At 49.8% G+C, this 24,517-nt stretch overlaps 1 protein-coding gene across 1 annotated transcript in view; it reads right to left on the bottom strand.

Moving 5' to 3' along the window:
- Positions 1–676: 676 nt before the first annotated feature.
- Positions 677–24,517, bottom strand: part of LOC137901642 (sodium/calcium exchanger 2-like) — a 30,543-nt gene continuing 6,702 nt past the window's right edge. Inside the window, exons 6-14 of the mRNA XM_068745686.1 lie at positions 24,322–24,517; positions 22,892–23,022; positions 11,916–12,289; positions 8,975–9,078; positions 8,381–8,398; positions 6,334–6,458; positions 5,123–5,222; positions 3,618–3,899; positions 677–1,053 (exon numbers count right to left, since the gene is read on the bottom strand). Coding sequence (XP_068601787.1) covers positions 677–1,053; positions 3,618–3,899; positions 5,123–5,222; positions 6,334–6,458; positions 8,381–8,398; positions 8,975–9,078; positions 11,916–12,289; positions 22,892–23,022; positions 24,322–24,517 — 1,707 coding nt within the window. The remainder of the gene's footprint in view (positions 1,054–3,617; positions 3,900–5,122; positions 5,223–6,333; positions 6,459–8,380; positions 8,399–8,974; positions 9,079–11,915; positions 12,290–22,891; positions 23,023–24,321) is intronic.

Here is a 24,517-nt window from a genome sequence, read left to right as displayed (position 1 = left end):
ATTGTTTTTACTTTTAAAGATCTGCATTGTTGTTTTTCTGTGCTTGCCTGTTACAGATGAAACGGTCACTTACAGCAGCTGCACCTTTTCCTGCCTCTTCTTTCTCTGATTCGTTGTCCTCGCCGCCGTCTGCCTGCTGAACACGCCGGGCGTTACTATTTACAGCCGCCTCCAATGCAGTTCACCAGACAAGCCCGTGTAGTAAACAAACAAAATGTTTTAGTTATTGTAAACATGCCCCCCCCCCCCACACGCGGTGCTCCACCTCCTACCACTAAAAGAGGTGCAAGGGACAAAGAAAGATGCTGATCCTTTAACCCGAGTCCTTCCCGGTGAGGCTTCTGTCCGCCTCGCTCAGTGGATCTGACTCTGTAACCCCAAAACAATGACCTTTCACATTGCACTCACCGTGTTCTTTCTAAGCCACCTTCTGTATTCATTTACATCGCTTGCTCTAACAAACACTTTATCTTGCCTCCTGTCCAGCCTGTAACTGCGTGTGTGTTTGTTGTGATCACATGTAGTGTGTGTGTGTGTGGGAATATGTACGTAAAATATGTTCACATCCCTACGCCGCCCCCAGGTGAGATGAGTTTGAGCCGTTTCATGTTGAAGTGACGGTGTGGGCTTCGTGTTAAAAGTATCTCGTGCGACTACTCTTCCAGAACATTCCCATTTAGAAGCCATCGATGTGGCAGTAGGCCTCCAGGCTGGAGAAGAGGATGTAGAGGAACCACAGACCCAGGAACAGCATGCTGGTCAGGATTCGGGGCACCTTGGGGCCGCCGAGCTCGCCGCCGATGGAGGGCCGGCGTCTGAAGAGGAGCACGGCCATGGAGATGAATGCGAAGATGGTGAAGAGTGTGACGGAGAATGCCAGCGACCCCGGGTCCACCTTGAACTCCTTCCCTTTGACCTTCCAGTAGACGGCGGCCACCGACCACGCTACACCGATCCCCAGGAAGACGTTGACGGCATTGCTGCCGGTGACGTTGCCGACAGATGCATCGGCGTGCTGGTCCTGTATGGCAGCGACTTTGCTCGCAAAGGTGTCTAGAATGGAGGAACAAGGAGTTTTCACCTGATGCGCACCCAAATAAAAGGCAACGATGCATGCATGAGAATGCAGATAACAAAGAGCCACGAGCACAAACGCTCGCCGCTGGACTCCTGATTGGTTCCCAATGGTCTCATTTTCAATTGCTCCCAGTGCAAAAGTCTATTTAAAGCAACTTCTTTATTTCTGTGGTGACACCGACACCCCAACTGACCTAGCAAAGGTGTGGTGCGCTGTGAGGAAGAGGCAAACGTGAAAAACTTTGGGTCTGAGAGAAATTGAAATGTTTACACCAGGAAAATAACATCTTTTGAGAGATTAACTCATTGAGTGCCAGCCATTTTCAGCTCGGCTATATGCAGAGTGCCCCAGTTTTCACGCATTTGTCCCAATTTTCCAAGCCCCACAGAATATTCTTTACTCCGACTATGCACACAACGAACCAAACGAAGGATTGAAGTCTAAAAAAGTGTGTTCCTAACATTTTCCTTTGGGAGTTATTGGCCGTTGAAGAGAGGCAGATTTGTCATAAAAAACGTCTTTACACGCGAATGGCACTCAAGGAGTTAAACTGTTGATACTCTAACTTGTTGAAACTTCAGTTCATGCCATGTTTTTGGCATAAAAACATGGGGGGGGGGGGGGGGGGTGCTGGAGCCTATCCCAGCAGTCTACGGGTTAGAGGCAGGGTACACCCTGCACAAGTCACCAGTTCATCGCAGGGCAACACACAGACAGACACACACACACACACACACTGTGGACAATTTAGTCTCACCAATTTGGCTAATTTGCATGTCTTTGGTGGTGGGAGGAAGCCGGAGAACCCGGAGAGAACCCACGCAGACACGGGGAGAACCCGGAGAGAACGCAAGCAGACACGGGGAGAACCCGGAGAGAACCCATGCAGACACGGGGAGAACCCGGAGAGAACCCACGCAGACACGGGGAGAACCCGGAGAGAACGCACGCAGACACGGAGAGAACCCGGAGAGAACCCAAGCAGACACGGGGAGAACCCGGAGAGAACCCACGCAGACACGGGGAGAACCCGGCGAGAACGCAAGCAGACACGGGGAGAACCCGGAGAGAACCCATGCAGACACGGGGAGAACCCGGAGAGAACCCACGCAGACACGGGGAGAACCTGGAGAGAACGCACGCAGACACGGAGAGAACCCGGAGAGAACCCAAGCAGACACGGGGAGAACCCGGAGAGAACCCAAGCAGACACGGGGAGAACCCGGAGAGAACCCACGCAGACACGGAGAGAACCCGGAGAGAACCCAAGCAGACACGGGGAGAACCCGGAGAGAACCCACGCAGACACGGAGAGAACCCGGAGAGAACCCACGCAGACACGGGGAGAACCCGGAGAAAACCCACGCAGACACGGAGAGAACCCACGCAGACACGGGGAGAACCCGGAGAGAACCCACGCAGACACGGGGAGAACCCGGAGAGAACCCACGCAGACACAGAGAGAACCCGGAGAGAACCCACGCAGACACGGGGAGAACCCGGAGAGAACCCACGCAGACATGGGGAGAACCCGGAGAGAAACCACGCAGACACGGGGAGAACCCGGAGAGAACCCACACAGACACGGGGAAAACCCGGAAAGAACCCACACAGACACGGGGAGAACCCGGAGAGAACCCACGCAGACACGGGGAGAACCCGGAGAGAACCCACGCAGACACGGGGAGAACCCGGAGAGAAACCATGCAGACACGGGGAGAACCCGGAGAGAACCCACACAGACACGGGGAGAACCCAGAGAGAACCCACGCAGACACGGGGAAAACCCGGAGAGAACCCACGCAGACACGGGGAGAACCCGGAGAGAACCCACACAGACACGGGGTGAACCCAGAGAGAACCCACGCAGACACGGGGAGAATCCGGAGAGAACCCACGCAGACACGGGGAGAACCCAGAGAGAACCCATGCAGACACGGGGAGAACCCGGAGAGAACCCACGCAGACACGGGGAGAAACCGGAGAGAACCCAAGCAGACACGGGGAGAACCCGGAGAGAACCCACGCAGACACGGGGAGAAACCGGAGAGAACCCAAGCAGACACGGGGAGAACCCGGAGAGAACCCACGCAGACACGGGGAGAACCCGGAGAGAACCCACGCAGACACGGAGAGAACCCACGCAGACACGGGGAGAAACCGGAGAGAACCCAAGCAGACACGGGGAGAACCCGGAGAGAACCCACGCAGACACGGGGAGAACCCGGAGAGAACCCACGCAGACACGGGGAGAAACCGGAGAGAACCCACGCAGACACGGGGAGAACCCGGAGAGAACCCACGCAGACATGGGGAGAACCCGGAGAGAACCCACGCAGACACGGGGAGAAACCGGAGAGAACCCACGCAGACACGGGGAGAACCCGGAGAGAACCCACGCAGACACGGGGAGAACCGGAGAGAACCCACGCAGACACGGGGAGAACCCGGAGCGAAGGCAGTAACTGTAGCTCTTTTAAAGGCTCGAGTTGGACTTCATGACAAACGACGGGACGCAGAGTCCGGCTCGTTCACTGACCCGGAATAGAAGTTCCCAAAGCCACGAACACCACGGCCGTCACCGTGTCCCGGAGCCCCACGGTGCACCCGAAGTGTGACGCCAAGTCTCCAATGACGGCGGTGAGGAGGCCGATGACACTGATGGACACCAAAAAGCAGGCCCAGCCATTCCAGTACTCCGTGGGAGGGACGCAGGCGAACAGAACCTTCCAGAAAAAGGTGACGAAATGCATCACGTAATCGTAACAAGACGGAAGACGCTCCTCACGACCCTCCTCCTCCTCGTCATCATCGGCATCACCTGAGGGGGAAAAGCCAAGTGGTGAAGGGAATTATAGTCAGTTTAAAAAACGAAATACACACACACACACACACACACACACACACACGCCGCTGGTTTAAGAATACATGAAGATTACATTAAAGGACCATAATAATAAATAAGATAAAAATGGGCGTGTTTCTTTGATTGGTGGGTTAAGGTGAGTTGGATTTGAGTTGGATTTTTGTGGCACTCCTGTGACAGCCAACAATCAGGATTCAGCAATGCTGTGCTTCATGTGTTGATCAGATCCTGCTAGAACCCAGTGCTGCTTACAGCACGTTAGGTCACCTTCAATTCAGTTTAGTATTCTTGATATATTTGTGATTTATAAATAAAATAGTTACACTTTCGTTACACTTGTTTATTGTCATTACAATTGCAATGGCCCTGAAGACCTACCGGTATTCTTTTCCATTTGCTGTCTCAGTGCCTACTCTGTAGAGACCTCGTCTTTCCACTAGATGGCGGCCCCTGATTACAAATCTAACACGTGCAAACCTCATGCTTGAATAATAACATTGATTTACATTGGTTTGTATTTGAGTCTCCTTTTCTAGTTATTGGCATTGGACTTTTCTTCTTGTCCTCCTTTTCTAAGTAAAGAAAAATGAAGATATTTAAATATTTTTGAGTAAATTTGAATTCTAAATTAAAATTTAAAACAAGGTTTTCAGACCCTTTAATTAACCATAAATCTACATTTCTGAACTAAGACACTGGCCAATAGCTGTAAGCACTGCCTTGACTTCAGCACTCAGCTCAAAATCATTCCTTCATTTGTTTAAAACCGGCGTTTGAGAAGATGAAACCAGAGAATTACTGTAAATGAAAATGTTTCTTAATAAACTACACATCGTTGACTTTAAACCAATTTGAGGCAGGCAAACGTTTAGCATTTTAATCGGAAGAAACGACTTTCTGTGCCCTCCACCCACAGACTACGCTGACCCAAACACTGGTCCAGTGGATCCTGCGGTATTTCCTGCAGTGACAACAGCAACGACCTATTTAGAGGTCACAGCATCAGTTCTGAGCGCACAGAGAAGGCCCGAGGAGCCGTGTCGTTGCAGTGAACCCTGAATGTGAGGTTGTTCAGAGTGTCATCAAAGGGCTCAGGAGTGTCAACATGACAGGTGGTTAAACTCAGACCACACGCGCACACACACACACACACACACACACGTGCACGCAATGCTCACCTGCACTGACAGTGACCGCCTCAACAAATTGTTCCCTCCAGGAGTGAGTGCCGATGACCAGCGCCAAGTTGGTCTTCTTAATCAGCTTGTCAACAGTGCTCTGGAGCCAGAACCAAACAAACACTATGAACGGTCGATGGGAACCTTTCTGAGGCACAATCCGGTCATTTGTTTGGGCACACAGGAAACAAAGTCTCTCGGTCGTTGGACTTTTTATCTCCGGTACACTTCATCTAAGTCCCAATCATGACGGAGTTGCATACCCCCCCCCCCCCCCCCAGCTGGTTCTCACTAACCACAAATCACACCAGACATGGCCAGCTATAGGTTCAGCTTGACTTTACAATCACTTAGCGACTGAGGGTGCTGAGTCTTAGTCCACTAAGTGATGGTGGATTCTGGTTCAGTGTGTTTCTGTTTTCAATTCAATTCATGCGATTTTAATTTGCAGAAAGAAACGTGGGTGTTTGATTCGTTTGCTTCCTCTGCCGAGTTGAACGTCTCAACTTTCAAATGGCTTTTTGGAGTTAAATAGAAATTTTATTTCGGGCAAATGTGAAGGAGCATAAGATAAGGAGGGGCCACAGGCACACATACTCTTGATTTCATCACTTGTGAGGACACATTTTTTGGTTCATAGCCCATCTTTGTCCTTATCCTCGTCTTAATCCAAGCATTCACTTTAAAATGCAATAATTCACTCATTATTATGACAACAGACAAACAAACAAACACTGGTGTGACTTCCTTCATTTTTGAGATTATGTCATGATTTCAAAAAGCGTGAAACATCGATGGCTAAAGACGTTAAAGTACTGAATTATATTTAAATTATTCCTTCTGCATTGCTCTGCGACTCTAAACAACATGGGATTTAATCCACAAAAAGACAGGCATGGATTATGGAAATAGAACATTTACTAAATTAAGAATCCATCATATACATTTTCATATATAGAAATATAATTCAATTCTGTTTTATGGGCAACTAAAACAGTTTGCAATTCATCATTTCAGTCTGTGTTAGACTGCGGGGGGGGGGGGGGGAGGGGGGTGTTATGCCAGTGAATTATTCTTTATTTGCCCGGACTTGCAGACATGTGTGTCTATAAAGACTGGATGCTTCGAGCTGCCGTGAATGAAGCATCCGCCGCTTCCAGCCTGCACCCTGGGAGCAGCTACAAATGTGGTTTGAAGAGAAATGACGGCACCTTGAACTCGTACGACTCCTCAATGACCACCTCCAGGCGACTGTGCTCTCCCAGGATGGGCTTCCCCATCTCAGCTATCCTGCGGGCCTCCTCTTCCTCCGCGCTCATTTGCCCCTCTGTCCCCTCTGTGGGTAGAAGGTGGGGGGGGGGGGGTGATGTGTTTCTACCAAACTGCAAACCACAGTGTGATGAAAGCCTTGCGGATTGTAGCGCCGCAGGGTAAACAAGCCTAGAGGTGCTGGTTCTTTCGCATGTTTTTAAAAGAATATATAAAGTTTTATTGACTTGGTTGTCTACAGAAAGTCAACAAACATGGTGATGTAGCTGCGTCAGACCAAACAAGCCCAGGAATGTGGCGCGCCAACTCATTTGTAATCATTTATTCCCTGACTGTCCTATTGAGCTGCACTGAGACTCAGAGCGGTTCTGCTGTGATCCGAATGTGAACAGGCGGGCCCTTTGCACCCCCAAACTAGGCTAAATGAGATGCCAGGAGCTGCCAATGTAGCACAGAGTAAACAACGTCTTAGCTGAGGCTAAGATGAAAAGAATTGGGACACGCCATGCAAACGAGAATGAATTACATTATTATATTAAAACATAGCTGCACAATTAATATACAAAACAAATATCTCACAATAATTAGTTGATGTTCTTTGGTGCATTAGATAAGAAATGTAAATTAATGCACATTTTTGATGTTTACCTTTCACAAAAATGCTTCTGTAATTACTCCGCTGCTGTTTTAGTGTGGTTTCTGTAGTTAGGATATAGAACTGGATCAGAGCCACTTCATCACACGTTGAAATGGTGCTGCAGTGTTTCCTGGACTCAACTGTTACGTAAATGATCGCATTACATTAAAACCATGTAAACCTAAAAGAAGGAACCCATCCCCATCACTAGTATTCTAGTTTGATAGTGCTGAATACCCCTGACCTGGACGGACCCGGAGCAGAAGAGCCAGTTACTGATGCGTTCAGGAGCCAATCCCAGTCGCACTAAGCTCACACCCACACCAGGCACCGTTTCAAAAGGCATGTCCCTAATCGGCCTGTCGTTTGTCTTTATATAATTGGGGTATTAAGCAGTTGTTTCGGCATTTGTTTGATTTTAAAAAGCTAAGAGGCTGTGGAACATAATAAAAACACACTTTTCACACACCTCTCAGCAGGCGGTCAGTGTCGTCTTCATCATAATGCAGAGGGAAGAAGCTCGAAGGCAGCCGGTGGCATTTTCCCAGTTGGATCTTTTCAAAATCTGGTTATTGGTTTCTCCAAATTCACCAACAACAGCTTTAAGAGGCTGAACTGCTGAGTCGGACTAAGGAATGCTTTGTTGTGCTACTAACGTGACCAAACAATCTGAGTTCAACTTGACGTCATGTACTGTAGCTATTAAACGCCTAACGTGCTCGTTCAAATAAAGGTGCAAGTCCTCACATAACGGCGGAGTTACGTTCTGATGACCCCCGTCATAGTTAAACAAAAAAAAACATCGCCCGACAACTCGGCCGAAGTTTTTACACACTGATGCGCTGGCGATGCTTCCGGGGGTCTATCCCGCCTCTCGCCCGTAGAAGAGCTTGGATAGTCTCAAGCAACACCTGTGACCCGCTAGGCGGATAAAGCGGACATGAAAATGAATGAATGAATACAAAATATTTTATATTTGCATACGTAGAGGCCATTTATACTGCGCATTTGGACGGACTCTGCAAGGCGGTGCACGCCACTCGTCGTAACAGTCGCTAAACACATGCTTTTATATTTCTGAAAACCCTCCAAGTCGTGGTCAAACGGGCTCGTCGTTATGTGAGGACCAGCTGTATTTTGGATTGTACATTATTGGCAAAGGGCTTCGTGATAGACTTAAGCAGTTCTATTTGTTCGGTTCCTCATGCGTCGCCACAAAGGAAGCAAGACAATAACTATAGGATCAATCTAGAATAATAAATATTCTTAGCTGCAGCCTGACACAGAATTCCTGACACATTGACTCAAGCTTTGAGTTTTTGTTCAATAGAGGAGCAATCAGAGGATCTTACCTTGTTTGAGAAGCAGAGCTGTGAGCGCAGGAGAAAAGAGAAGATTATAGTACACAACACAATCAAAAAGTCATCATCAAGAACATGAAATCACATGAAGCAAACCAACAAATCATAGCCTTCTGAAAAAAAGAGGCGAGTCAGTCCTTGTGTTGCTGCAGAGACAAGCGTGTGTGTTTTAGTGTGTGTGTGTGTGTGTTTGTTCCTATTGTGAGATTGGTCCCTGTTGCTAAAGTGGGTCACTGAAATGGCCAAAAATAATAATAATACAACTCGCAGTGCAGACAATAAATCACAGAAACCGAAACGACTCAAAAATGCACAACAGTTTGGAGCACTTGAATGAATCTCTTTACTTAGTGTTGATTATTTCATCGTCTAATAACCAGACAATAATAAACAAATGTGTCTCGCCAGGTTTCGTGTGAATTACACTTTGCTGCATTCGGCTACGAAGGCACCTCCTGAGCTGTGTAATGCTACTCTGACCTCTGTCGCTGTAATCCGATAGTGGTACTGATAGGTCAGGACAGGCTCCGCTATGGGTTAAATAAAAGAATCCAATCAAATCCAAAACCTTCCTCGCAGACATACCTGAGATTCCTCTCTTCAGCCAGCGAGGTTCCTCCAGCACAATGAAGAAGTTCTCATGTTTTTCATATTCTTCATCATCAATGATCCTGACCTGGAAAGTCTGACTGCATGCAGAACACACACACACACACACACACACACACACACACACAGGCATAGGGTAAAGCATTTCATCAATACTTAATACTGTGTTCACGGCAGCCCTCACAGCAGACACATTAAGCTGCGGCCTCCCTCCTTTTGACTCTCATCAGCACCAACTGCTGTGTAAATCAGAGCAGAAGGAAGCAGGAAGCAGGAAGCAGGAAGCCGAGCCGGGAGACAGGATCAATAGGCCAGTCAAAAGTTAACAAGCTATCTGCATGTTTATTCTCCTACTGCTGTGGTCGTTGAATTAATTTCAGACGTTGAGTTCTGACACGCGCCGTGCTGAACGTGCGCCCCTGGATTCTACAGATAAGCAAACAACTGCTTGGTCCGAGGACATGCTGAAAAGATGAAAGATGAAAAGAAAGGCCCTGCAGAGGAAGAAGGGAGAAACGAGGAATGAAGGAAATCCAGCGAAGGGCGGGAGAAAAAGATGAGGGGGGAGAAAAAGCCACGCCATTGAGGACACTACGGCTGAAGTAAGGGCCCGAGAAGCGCGATGGTAGAAAAGAAAGAAAAAAGAACAGAAAGGACAGAAGGGGACAGAAGGGGACAGAAGAGACGGAGGAATGTGGTGTGAAATGAAAAGTGGAGACGGCCAGATGGAAAGATAACGCAGCGTGACAGGACGGCTGGAAACTCTCGTTTCTGCTCTCTCCAGTTTTTCCACGAAAATGTATTCTATTTCATGAAAGCCTGCGTGAAGTGTCCCAGCAAAGGCCTTGGTGAGTTCATGTGAATCATTTATTGGGCATTTAATAGTACTTTTAGTGTAAATGAACAGGATCTGACTGGCAGCAGCTCCACCTGCAGTTTATGTTTCTACCTGCATTTTTAGAATTGCAGTCTATGACTAGAAATAAACATGTAGTTTGTTACTTGTAAATGCTTGTCACAGCATATTATATGAATTATGCATTATATTAAATTACCGACCATTTATTAATGTTCACTGTATTTAAATATGCAAGATATATCATGCATTTAAGGCTAATTGAAGAATATCACGGTAATACAGGTACTAAAATACAATACCATTTTATACCAGGGAGTAAGGGTGGGGTTAGCGAGTAGGGGTGAGGGTAGGGAGCTGGGGTGAGGGTAGGAAGTAGGGGTGGGGTTAGCGAGTAGGGGTGAGGGCAGGGAGCTGGGGTGAGGGTAGGGAGCTGGGGTGAGGGTAGGAAGTAGGGGTGGGGTTAGCGAGTAGGGGTGAGGGCAGGGAGCTGGGGTGAGGGTAGGGAGCTGGGGTGAGGGTAGGGAGCTGGGGTGAAAGAGAAACCCCACATTCCCTGCATGCTGGTCTCGATGCAGTCTCTATGCAACACAAGACGAGCTGCTTCTGGTTCCGGCGGGTCACTGACAGGCAGAAACAAATGAGAGCATGACTCTACATGCCATTATGCCCCAAGGAGGAGGCCTGGCAGGAGCAGCAGTGTTTCACCGTCACAGCCGGGCCGACTGAAGTTCCTCAATGTTTTGGGCAGAGGCTAAAAAAAGGCTCCAGCGTGAGAAAGGGCGTCAACTCAGCAGCCTGAGCACTCCAGGTATTCGACCTGAGGCTCGGGGGTGACGTAGACTCAAGGCGGGCCATCATTAATCACACGTGGAAAAAAGAAAAAAAGAAATACACTTCCAAATTAAGAAGTCATGTGTTGCTGAAACGAAAAGAAAAAGAAAACCTTTTATAAAGCGTTCCATCACCATAGAAACACACTGAGGTCCACCCAGCCACCAATCAGACACCACTCGCCCTGTCTCACCCAATCTGGGCCGCTGTCAGTCACTGAACCTGCCAGATTATATCAGTTTAAAGATGCGCCAATCGATATCACCCAGACAACAGTCCGTACGAGTGTGCTGCACAGACAAAGAACACCGCCTCTGAAGGAAAGACACACACCCATATCTCAAAAGACGACATCACCAATAGTCTGCTAGGATTCACTGTGAAAGAAATGTCACCATCCTTGAGGACACATCGGTTAAAAGAACAAGTCATGCGTCTATATATTATTGAGCTGCTGCTTCCTTCTATTCCTTAGATGAACAGCAACAATTCAAGGTGTACAAAGGTGTGCTTTCATTCTGAAATCTTTGCAGATAGGGCAGCCTCTGCTGCGTGTGTTAATCCAGCCAGATGAAGGGTGTTCCTGTCTAGAAGTAAGAACATCACAGAAAACATTCAGTGGGCGCAATTTAATCTTTAAATCTCATTTTCTTATGGGACTCATTTTCCAAGAAAAATATTGAACTGACTTAACATTTAGCCATCAAGAACCTCCTAGAAGTACTTTGTGTGTCCTGGAGTACAAGAGTCTGACTGTGCTTTGATGAAATGCTTGCCATTTGTTTGTCTGTTATTATGATTATATATCAGTAATCGGAGAGGAGTTGCACAACAACATATATGTCTGAATGAGGGGTGCACAGAAAGAGGAGAAAACATTTAAGGCTGTGCAGACATCCAATGAGATAAATGGTGCTAATGCACTAATGGTGACGACACCCCCCTAATGGAGAACAAAAGCATCACAACGAGATTAGAGCTGCTACAGAGCTCCATCTGACAGCAGCTGGAATAAAGCGATGGACCAAGTGATTCTATCTTCAGCTGCGTGGCCAAAAGTATGAGTCCAGGACCTGCTCAGCCACACAATTAGAACACAGAACCATCAGGTGAGAAGCTGAGACCTGAAAACATGCTACGGTCGCCTCCCACCAGAATAACAACAATAACTTCATGATAGCGACTTTGTGAAGGTGGATTTAAGATACGATGTTCACGCTGACTCACGTCGTCTGATCGTTGGTGAACTCCAGCTCTCCGCTGGCGTCCTCAAAGTCCTCTCCGGCCTTGGCGGTGCCTGACTCGGTGTGGTACGGCAGGATGACGGTGCCGCGCGCACCCGAGTTCCGCACCACCGTCACCTCCATGGTGCCCACGCTCTCGCTCACGCGCACCATGCACTCGCCGAACGTGAAGATGCCGGCGTGATCGTCATCCAGGATGGTCACCGTGGCAACCAGGGGCTCAACCAAGCAAGCTTTGGGGGCGGCGCCCGCTTCATCGCTCTCGAACATTCCTTCGGCATCGCCAACGCGCAGGTTCAGCAGCCGCACGAAGAAGTGCTCGTCCTCTTCAAATATATCGTCGTCGATGATGCCGACCTGGAGACGCAAAGAGACGCAGAGCATCCTTTAGTGGGACGATGAGGGTTTAAAATGTATAAGATAATGCATAAATGCAACTGGTGAAGAATCGAATCGCATGAAAAGGTTCACAAACTAAATGAATATCTTATTCCACATTCAAGTTTTGTTCTTTTAGAAAATCCTTGAGGTGGACATGAAAATTCTAGACATGAGAGAGATGATAGCGGCAGAAGGGGAAGATGTTAAATTTAATGTCACTAATTTGTTTAGTTTTTTATCAATTGTTAAACTTTAGCATGCATGTGCATTACATGTAATCACAATTTATTATGAATGATGCAGGAAACACGGCTTCAGAGGTGGAACTGAGTCTTCGATTAGATGAACATTTAATGATTTCCTTCCAAAACAAACTTCCAAGCTTCCATGCATGCGTGATTGTTATTATGGGAAGTGCAGTTGGATATTCCCGAGCGTAACAAGGTTTGACATCAGCCCAATTCTGGGTGCCTGTGTGCGGTGATTTGAGGGCAGGCGGGGGGCAGAAAGCCAGTCGTTTCCCTCATCCAACAAATCAACGAGTAAAAGTCACATGACATTGCTAACATCGTATCATGAATCTGCACATTAGCTATCAGGCGGGAGCTCCAAACCCAGAGTGAGGCTGACTCCGTCCTGTGATGTCATCAGTCTACCACATATTGACTGATGGCGGCCATGATGCAACATTAAGACACACATGATCATTTCATCTGGTATATTGTGGTTTGGTAATCTTACTCTGAAACAAAAGGCCTTGGACAAAGTGTTTGGCTCAGCCTCCAGGACCATCGGCTTCACTGCGCCGCGCCCGGAGGCCACGTATAAAACACGACTCATGATTCCTCGGGCCATCCTGCCACGGCCATCTTTGAATCCCTTCCTTTGGGGAAGCGTTCTAAGCGCTTCTTTTCACAAGATGTGATGGTTTTGACTAATGTTTTTTGATTATTATGTTTTACTTTTCTAATGCATTTTTTTATTGTGTACTACTTTATCAGTAAGTATTTTATGTGGCATTTTGGTCTGTCTTGTCCTGTAAATGTTGAGAGTGCACTTGAGTTGTTGTTTTTTTTTGCACCCTTTTCCAATGTGGTTTTATAGCGCTAATGGCAAATAAACTAAACTCTTCTTTTAAAGTTTAATTTATTTTGACTGTTTTTTGTTATTAGAAATGTAAACGAATGAAGTTTGATTTTGGTCACGATTACTTAGGAAAATGTTTTTGCTGCTCCGTGTTCTACTATAGTCACTAGCCAGCAGCTAACTGGTGTGTTTCCATTGTTATAACACTGTTATAATGATGAGTTTAAGCCAGCACAACGAGGTCGCTGCCAGTCACAGAGCAATGAGGTGAAGCGATAAAGCGACATAAAGCTGATGGGAGCTTCTCTGTAGAAAATGTGAGACTCCGACACTGTTATTATAGAAATAGTGATTACGGCCAAATGTAGCAACACGTGGCCATCTTGCACTGTTTGACTCTGCTGCAGTTCAAGTGTACTTCAGTTTAAATCTAATCAGCTGGAGTTCCTATTACATCTTCTCTTTTTGGTAACGAGAGAAAAAAAAAATCAATTACACAGGAACAGTTCCAAAGTCAATAGTCCTAGGCTACCTTCAGATAGAAAAAGCATCCAAAATGAGAAAAGTGTTGAATAAGGTGAGGGGCGATATTGATTAAGCTGTCATAACTTCACCACTTCTCTGGGCAGTGTTAGCAAACTTGTTTTAATTTATTTTAATGCTCTTTTACTGATTTTGCACAAACAACCAAATTGCCAACGAGTGCATCTTATTCCCTCGGCAGTGGCTATCATCTCTATCTGGTAGATAAAAATAAAATAAAACGAATTCATTATGGTTCAATAAAGAAGACTAATAGCCACAAAGATTTGAGAGGAAGTCTTGCTCACTTCTGTAACAGAAGACTTTGTGAGGTCAAAATGTAAATTCCTGTATTGTGTAGGTCCCCGTAGCGTACACGGGATCTGAATCTTGTATTGAATGAAATGTGCTTATAGTAACTGCTAATCTTTCACCTGGTGAGTGATCGTTGCCTTTAAACCAAACCAGACTCCTCGCTTGTACCGATGCCTTTTCAGTAACTCCCCATCAGTCTGTTGGAGAGCGTGGACCTTTTCTAATTGTCTGTCTGGTGGGATCAGTGAGAATGCAGTTCAGAAGCTTCACTCAATCACCACAGTTAATTTCATTTCCACTTCATGAACAACCTTACACAAATTGCTCATTTGATGAAGGAAATTTGTGTTCATTACTTGAAGGCATGACTGTAATAATCCTGTGACTGGATGTTCCTCCCTCCTTTACTGGGCTGTGGATTAGAGTTATTCCTCTTCGATGAACGTGTTTTTTGTTATCCCGAGGAGAACGCAGTCTGAGAAGAGACGTTCCCTCTGTGGAACTGATGAATGAATGAATGAATGAATGAATGAATGAAGCGCCTTATTGGAGGTAGCTGAGACATTTGAGACTAAATGTTTTTAGGCCGAGTGCTCGATGAAATCCATTGAATTGGCATTGGAATGGATGAAACTGACCTTCGGAATGTACTCAGTATTCACTGTCATTCATCTCTTCAGCCAGTTGCACCGCTCTTCTCATATCTACCCTTTTCCTTTGATCCTTAATCAAACTTTGGAACTGTGAAATCATGCACTTTGAAAAATAATGTTCTTGGTTTCTGTCTTTCAGGAAAAATATATATATTATTTTGTTGCTTGATCCCAAGTTCGTAGTGAGGGAGGACATAGGGTGGCTGGTGCTGAGGAGGACGATCAAAGGACAGGGTGAAGTGGAGAAAGTTGATTTGCTGTGGCGACCCCTTGTCAGCCTATAAGGAGCCTAAGCAGCTTCTTAGGGCCCCCTGGCCACTAGGGGGCCCCCGACCTGGCAACCCTATTTGGCATGATGCAGGGGGTGCAGTGTGCAGCGCCTACCGGTAATCTTGGCAGCTATCTCTTTTTGTGTGATTACAACCTGGCAACCTACAGGGTGACGTTGGACCTGACTTTGCGATGATTGGTCAGCCTTATTGTAAGCAAACTAGCGTGGAAGCTAGCGATGCGAGACACAAACAGCGTTCTGCGGTCGTCACTCGTCATCATGTCTCAGAGAACGTATCCGTCAGGTGCCGAAAAACGGAAGAAGAAGAGAAACAACAGTCACCAAATATTTCGTGTTGTTTTGTGGGACTCTGCTGTGACGACGGTTGGTGGGACGGTTATTTGTGACTTTTGTAACTGAGACCGAGCTGGTTTTCTGTTAGCCGGATAGCTCTAGCTTAAATCCTTATTGTAGGAAAGCTCATCGTAAAGTAAGAGAGCTGCACTGTGCAGTTCTTATGTGTGTGCCAATATGACTACTACTGGGAGAGCTGCAGACTGGACACTGGGAGAGCTGCAGACTGGATACTGGGAGAGCTGCTGACTGGCTACTGGGAGAGCTGCTGACTGGCTACTGGGAGAGCTGCAGACTGGATACTGGGATAGCTGTAGACTGGATACTGGGATAGCTGCAGACTGGATACTGGGAGAGCCGCTAACTGGCTACTGGGATAGCTGCAGACTGGATACTGGGAGAGCTGCAGACTGGATACTGGGATAGCTGCAGACTGGATACTGGGATAGCTGTAGACTGGATACTGGGATAGCTGCAGACTGGATACTGGGAGAGCCGCTAACTGGCTACTGGGAGAGCTGCAGACTGGATACTGGGATAGCTGTAGACTGGATACTGGGATAGCTGCAGACTGGCTACTGGGATAGCTGCTGACTGGCCACTGGGAGAGCTGCTGACTGGATACTGGGATAGCTGCTGACTGGCTACTGGGAGAGCTGCAGACTGGCTACTGGGATAGCTGCTGACTGGATACTGGGATAGCTGCAGACTGGCTACTGGGAGAGCTGCAGACTGGCTACTGGGAGAGCTGCTGACTGGATACTGGGATAGCTGCAGACTGGCTACTGGGAGAGCTGCAGACTGGCTACTGGGAGAGCTGCAGACTGGCTACTGGGAGAGCTGCAGACTGGCTACTGGGAGAGCTGCAGACTGGCTACTGGGAGAGCTGCAGACTGGCTACTGGGAGAGCTGCAGACTGGATACTGGGATAGCTGCAGACTGGATACTGGGATAGCTGCAGACTGGATACTGGGATAGCTGTAGACTGGATACTGGGATAGCTGCAGACTGGATACTGGGAGAGCTGCAGACTGGCTACTGGGATAGCTGCAGACTGGATACTGGGATAGCTGTAGACTGGATACTGGGATAGCTGCAGACTGGATACTGGGAGAGCCGCTAACTGGCTACTGGGATAGCTGCAGACTGGATACTGGGATAGCTGTAGACTGGATACTGGGATAGCTGCAGACTGGCTACTGGGAGAGCTGCTGACTGGATACTGGGATAGCTGCTGACTGGCTACTGGGAGAGCTGCTGACTGGCTACTGGGATAGCTGCAGACTGGCTACTGGGATAGCTGCTGACTGGCTACTGGGAGAGCTGCAGACTGGATACTGGGATAGCTGCAGACTGGCTACTGGGATAGCTGCTGACTGGCTACTGGGAGAGCTGCAGACTGGATACTGGGATAGCTGCAGACTGGCCACTGGGAGAGCTGCTGACTGGCTACTGGGAGAGCTGCTGACTGGCTACTGGGAGAGCTGCAGACTGGCTACTGGGAGAGCTGCAGACTGGATACTGGGAGAGCTGCAGACTGGATACTGGGATAGCTGCAGACTGGCTACTGGGAGAGCTGCAGACTGGATACTGGGAGAGCTGCAGACTGGCTACTGGGATAGCTGCTGACTGGCTACTGGGATAGCGGCTGACTGGATACTGGGATAGCTGCTGACTGGCTACTGGGAGAGCTGCTGACTGGATACTGGGATAGCTGCAGACTGGCCACTGGGAGAGCTGCTGACTGGCTACTGGGAGAGCTGCTGACTGGCTACTGGGAGAGCTGCAGACTGGCTACTGGGAGAGCTGCAGACTGGATACTGGGAGAGCTGCAGACTGGCTACTGGGAGAGCTGCAGACTGGCCACTGGGAGAGCTGCAGACTGGATACTGGGAGAGCTGCAGACTGGATACTGGGATAGCTGTAGACTGGATACTGGGATAGCTGCAGACTGGATACTGGGAGAGCCGCTAACTGGCTACTGGGATAGCTGCAGACTGGATACTGGGAGAGCTGCAGACTGGATACTGGGATAGCTGCAGACTGGATACTGGGATAGCTGTAGACTGGATACTGGGATAGCTGCAGACTGGATACTGGGAGAGCCGCTAACTGGCTACTGGGAGAGCTGCAGACTGGATACTGGGATAGCTGTAGACTGGATACTGGGATAGCTGCAGACTGGCTACTGGGATAGCTGCTGACTGGCCACTGGGAGAGCTGCTGACTGGATACTGGGATAGCTGCTGACTGGATACTGGGATAGCTGCAGACTGGCTACTGGGAGAGCTGCAGACTGGCTACTGGGAGAGCTGCTGACTGGATACTGGGATAGCTGCAGACTGGCTACTGGGAGAGCTGCAGACTGGCTACTGGGATAGCTGCTGACTGGATACTGGGATAGCTGCAGACTGGCTACTGGGAGAGCTGCAGACTGGCTACTGGGAGAGCTGCTGACTGGATACTGGGATAGCTGCAGACTGGCTACTGGGAGAGCTGCAGACTGGCTACTGGGAGAGCTGCAGACTGGCTACTGGGAGAGCTGCAGACTGGCTACTGGGAGAGCTGCAGACTGGCTACTGGGAGAGCTGCAGACTGGATACTGGGATAGCTGCAGACTGGATACTGGGATAGCTGCAGACTGGATACTGGGATAGCTGTAGACTGGATACTGGGATAGCTGCAGACTGGATACTGGGATAGCTGCAGACTGGCTACTGGGAGAGCTGCAGACTGGCTACTGGGAGAGCTGCAGACTGGCTACTGGGAGAGCTGCAGACTGGCTACTGGGAGAGCTGCAGACTGGATACTGGGATAGCTGCAGACTGGATACTGGGATAGCTGCAGACTGGATACTGGGAGAGCTGCTGACTGGATACTGGGATAGCTGCAGACTGGCTACTGGGAGAGCTGCAGACTGGCTACTGGGAGAGCTGCAGACTGGCTACTGGGAGAGCTGCAGACTGGCTACTGGGAGAGCTGCAGACTGGATACTGGGATAGCTGCAGACTGGATACTGGGATAGCTGCAGACTGGATACTGGGATAGCTGTAGACTGGATACTGGGATAGCTGCAGACTGGATACTGGGAGAGCTGCAGACTGGCTACTGGGATAGCTGCAGACTGGATACTGGGATAGCTGTAGACTGGATACTGGGATAGCTGCAGACTGGATACTGGGAGAGCCGCTAACTGGCTACTGGGATAGCTGCAGACTGGATACTGGGATAGCTGTAGACTGGATACTGGGATAGCTGCAGACTGGCTACTGGGAGAGCTGCTGACTGGATACTGGGATAGCTGCTGACTGGCTACTGGGAGAGCTGCTGACTGGCTACTGGGATAGCTGCAGACTGGCTACTGGGATAGCTGCTGACTGGCTACTGGGAGAGCTGCAGACTGGATACTGGGATAGCTGCAGACTGGCTACTGGGATAGCTGCTGACTGGCTACTGGGAGAGCTGCAGACTGGATACTGGGATAGCTGCAGACTGGCCACTGGGAGAGCTGCTGACTGGCTACTGGGAGAGCTGCTGACTGGCTACTGGGAGAGCTGCAGACTGGCTACTGGGAGAGCTGCAGACTGGATACTGGGAGAGCTGCAGACTGGATACTGGGATAGCTGCAGACTGGCTACTGGGAGAGCTGCAGACTGGATACTGGGAGAGCTGCAGACTGGCTACTGGGATAGCTGCTGACTGGCTACTGGGATAGCGGCTGACTGGATACTGGGATAGCTGCTGACTGGCTACTGGGAGAGCTGCTGACTGGATACTGGGATAGCTGCAGACTGGCCACTGGGAGAGCTGCTGACTGGCTACTGGGAGAGCTGCTGACTGGCTACTGGGAGAGCTGCAGACTGGCTACTGGGAGAGCTGCAGACTGGATACTGGGAGAGCTGCAGACTGGCTACTGGGAGAGCTGCAGACTGGCCACTGGGAGAGCTGCAGACTGGATACTGGGAGAGCTGCAGACTGGCTACTGGGATAGCTGCTGACTGGCTACTGGGATAGCGGCTGACTGGATACTGGGATAGCTGCAGACTGGCTACTGGGAGAGCTGCAGACTGGCCACTGGGAGAGCTGCAGACTGGATACTGGGAGAGCTGCAGACTGGCTACTGGGATAGCTGCTGACTGGCTACTGGGATAGCGGCTGACTGGATACTGGGATAGCTGCAGACTGGCCACTGGGAGAGCTGCTGACTGGCTACTGGGAGAGCTGCTGACTGGCTACTGGGAGAGCTGCAGACTGGCTACTGGGAGAGCTGCAGACTGGATACTGGGAGAGCTGCAGACTGGCTACTGGGAGAGCTGCAGACTGGCCACTGGGAGAGCTGCAGACTGGATACTGGGAGAGCTGCAGACTGGCCACTGGGAGAGCTGCAGACTGGCTACTGGGATAGCTGCAGACTGGCTACTGGGATAGCTGCAGACTGGATACTGGGATAGCTGTAGACTGGACACTGGGAGAGCTGCTGACTGGATACTGGGATAGCTGTAGACTGGATACTGGGAGAGCTGCTGACTGGATACTGGGATAGCTGTAGACTGGATACTGGGAGAGCTGCTGACTGGATACTGGGATAGCTGTAGACTGGATACTGGGAGAGCTGCTGACTGGCTACTGGGAGAGCTGCTGACTGGATACTGGGAGAGCTGCAGACTGGCCACTGGGATAGCTGCTGACTGGATACTGGGAGAGCTGCTGACTGGCCACTGGGAGAGCTGCTGACTGGATACTGGGAGAGCTGCAGACTGGCCACTGGGATAGCTGCTGACTGGATACTGGGATAGCTGCTGACTGGATACTGGGAGAGCTGCTGACTGGATACTGGGAGAGCTGCTGACTGGATACTGGGAGAGCTGCTGACTGGATACTGGGATAGCTGTAGACTGGATACTGGGAGAGCTGCTGACTGGCTACTGGGAGAGCTGCTGACTGGATACTGGGAGAGCTGCTGACTGGATACTGGGAGAGCTGCTGACTGGATACTGGGATAGCTGTAGACTGGATACTGGGAGAGCTGCAGACTGGCCACTGGGAGAGCTGCAGACTGGATACTGGGAGAGCTGCAGACTGGCTACTGGGATAGCTGCTGACTGGCTACTGGGATAGCGGCTGACTGGATACTGGGATAGCTGCAGACTGGCCACTGGGAGAGCTGCTGACTGGCTACTGGGAGAGCTGCTGACTGGCTACTGGGAGAGCTGCAGACTGGCTACTGGGAGAGCTGCAGACTGGATACTGGGAGAGCTGCAGACTGGCTACTGGGAGAGCTGCAGACTGGCCACTGGGAGAGCTGCAGACTGGATACTGGGAGAGCTGCAGACTGGCCACTGGGAGAGCTGCAGACTGGCTACTGGGATAGCTGCAGACTGGCTACTGGGATAGCTGCAGACTGGATACTGGGATAGCTGCAGACTGGCCACTGGGAGAGCTGCTGACTGGATACTGGGATAGCTGTAGACTGGACACTGGGAGAGCTGCTGACTGGATACTGGGATAGCTGTAGACTGGATACTGGGAGAGCTGCTGACTGGATACTGGGATAGCTGTAGACTGGATACTGGGAGAGCTGCTGACTGGATACTGGGATAGCTGTAGACTGGATACTGGGAGAGCTGCTGACTGGCTACTGGGAGAGCTGCTGACTGGATACTGGGAGAGCTGCAGACTGGCCACTGGGATAGCTGCTGACTGGATACTGGGAGAGCTGCTGACTGGCCACTGGGAGAGCTGCTGACTGGATACTGGGAGAGCTGCAGACTGGCCACTGGGATAGCTGCTGACTGGATACTGGGATAGCTGCTGACTGGATACTGGGAGAGCTGCTGACTGGATACTGGGAGAGCTGCTGACTGGATACTGGGAGAGCTGCTGACTGGATACTGGGATAGCTGTAGACTGGATACTGGGAGAGCTGCTGACTGGCTACTGGGAGAGCTGCTGACTGGCTACTGGGATAGCTGCTGACTGGATACTGGGAGAGCTGCTGACTGGCCCTCGCTTCCAAACACTGAAACAGTAGCAGCAGCAGAATGACTCTGCTCTGTTCCTGTAGCTGTCTGTTTCTCAGCCTGCTCTCCTCATCTCCTCCGGCTTTACAGCCACACTGTTATTCAGGAAGCTGCACCAGATCTAATTATGGAGAAGCAGGAGGTTGTAGCTGATTGTGTGTAAACGCGACCGAAGGAGGCCTCAGGGGCCAGAACATTTATGTTGAGTGCATCATCTTCTGTTTCAACAAAGACAGCTCTCAGAACTCTTTCAACATAGTAAGGCAATCTGCCCACAGGGATTAATAACATCTGGCCTCACAACAACCAGAACAAAAGCAACTAGAATCGTTATCGCTCCTCGTCGTTGAACTTCACCAGACCTGATGAAGTGGTCTGGGACCAGAACTCAGGGTGGAAATGGGACCAGAACTCAGGGTGGAAATGGGACCAGAACTCAGGGTGGAAATGGGACCAGAACTCAGGGTGGAAATGGGACGGGAACTTAGGGTGGAAATGGGACCAGAACTCAGGGTGGAAATGGGACCGGAGCTCAGGGTGGAAATGGGACCTGAACTCAGGGTGGAAATGGGACCAGAACTCAGGGTGGAAATGGGACGGGAACTTAGGGTGGAAATGGGACGGGAACTTAGGGTGGAAATGGGACCAGAACTCAGGGTGGAAATGGGACCGGAGCTCAGGGTGGAAATGGGACCTGAACTCAGGGTGGAAATGGGACCAGAACTCAGGGTGGAAATGGGACCAGAACTCAGGGTGGAAATGGGACCAGAACTCAGGGTGGAAATGGGACCGGAGCTCAGGGTGGAAATGGGACCTGAACTCAGGGTGGAAATGGGACCAGAACTCAGGGTGGAAATGGGACCAGAACTCAGGGTGGAAATGGGACCAGAACTCAGGGTGGAAATGGGACCGAAACTCTGGGTGGAAATGGGACCGGAAATCAGGGTGGAAATGGGACCGGAGTTCAGGGTGGAAATGGGACCAGAACTCACGGTGGAAATGGGACCGGAGTTCAGGGTGGAAATGGGACCAGAACTCAGGGTGGAAATGGGACCGGAGTTCAGGGTGGAAATGGGACCAGAACTCAGGGTGGAAATGGGACCAGAACTCAGGGTGGAAATGGGACCGGAGCTCGGGGTGGAAATGGGACCGGAGCTCGGGGTGGAAATGGGACCGGAGCTCGGGGTGGAAATGGGACCGGAGCTCGAGGTGGAAATGGGACCGGAGCTCGGGGTGGAAATGGGACCGGAGCTCGGGGTGGAAATGGGACCGGAGCTCGGGGTTGCGGTCCATTAGCCTGCTGCTTCTTTCTCCAGCGCCAGTGTGTAAATGTCTCCTCTCACTTCGCTTGATTTACCTTGATCTCTTTGCGAGTCTCTCCAGGCTTGAATACCAGCGTCCCTTCACTGTACTCGTAATCCGATCCAGCGTTGGCAGAACCGTCCTCTGTCCTGTAGTCGACATAGAACGTGTTCTCTCCCAGACCTCCTAAACCGCAAAAATAAAGCAGGAATATATGAATAAAAACCTGGCAGAAACCCGTTCCTGTCACGGCAACGAGATTAACCATCTGAGTCTTTGGCCATATCAAGAGAGTCTGCATCGGAAACAAGAAAACAGCCTGGGAGGTTTCTACATCCAGATTAATATCCGCTCTGTTCATCACACGGGGCTGAAAACTCCAAATCCAAAAATAAGAGCAATCGTAGCTGAATTGCATTGTGGGTAATATACCTGGCATGCAGCGTTGAAGGAAGGAGTGGAATAAAAAAAGCTAATATTTATTCAGTGCACATTTATTTCCTTTTGTTTAAATTTCGTGCTGTATCAATAATACATTCTATACGATGTGTAACTTTGTTCACTCTTGTTCACATAGTCGTGCCAGGCAACTTAATACAGTGGTACCTCTACTTACGAATTTAATCCGTTCCGGGACTAGCTTCGTAACGTGAAAACTTCGTAAGTAGAGCCGCGTTTTGAATGTAAATGCACTAATCCGTTCCAAGCCCCGCAAAAGTATTGTAACGGTTCATGTTTTAGTCGTGTTCATTATTCCTACGCTGCAGAGAGTCCGCAAAGGCATCCAGGGAGGAGGGGCGGGGTGTGTGTGTGGGTGCCGCGGGGAGGAGGAGGAGAACGGGAGAGCTGCGGGAGCTACGCAGCTCTCCCGTTCCCCTCCTCCCCGCGGCACCCACACACACAGAGAGTTACCCGTCGTGTGCTTATTCCAGCGTCCGACGGACGCTACATTATGATATTTTTTTAAAATATTAATCTACCTGTTAGCTGTTACTTTTTGTCCTCTTTGTTTACTGGTCCTTTGCGGTGTTTTCTGCCTCGCGTTTCTTGAAAAACTGATCCGATGACGTCTGCTTTTGCCGGCTTTTGACAATCCATCGGAAATGTGCGAGGCAGATGTCATCATAATGAGCAATAGCCCGACTTGTCAACACTTTTTCCGGGTGACACGAGGGGGACACAAATAGCATGCTGAGATACACGCATACGCAACGGGTTGCCAGGCAGATTTTAGGCGATAGCCAATGGCAGAGCAGCTACAAGTTTGTTTACGTTCGGGGAACTCTGGGAGCGGCGAATAGCGCTATTCGCCGCTCCCAGAGTTCACCTCGTATCCTGAAATGCTTCCGTAACAAGAGGCAATATTTTCCCATTCAGAAACCTCGTAACCTGAAAATTTCGGATGTAGGGACATTCGTAAGTCGAGGTACCACTGTAATAAGATGTTCATTGCCCAGGTTTCTTGAAAATGATTTCTTTCCTCACCTTGACAGACGACTGCCAGCGTCAGAATGCCACAGTTCTCCATGCACTGGCTGTGGGCGCTTTCAAATGAGATCCTGCTGCAGAGCCCGAGATCGTCGTCTTCCGGCGCCTCCTCGTCGGTCACGGCCGTGCGGCGAGCGTGGTCGGCCGCGTGTTTCTTCAGGACGTTGCCAGCGCCGATCATCATTCTCGTTGC

This window comes from Brachionichthys hirsutus, chromosome 11 (genome assembly GCF_040956055.1).
Source record: "Brachionichthys hirsutus isolate HB-005 chromosome 11, CSIRO-AGI_Bhir_v1, whole genome shotgun sequence".
In the NCBI taxonomy this organism is placed as follows: domain Eukaryota; kingdom Metazoa; phylum Chordata; class Actinopteri; order Lophiiformes; family Brachionichthyidae; genus Brachionichthys; species Brachionichthys hirsutus.
This window is presented reverse-complemented; position numbering and strand designations above follow the sequence as displayed.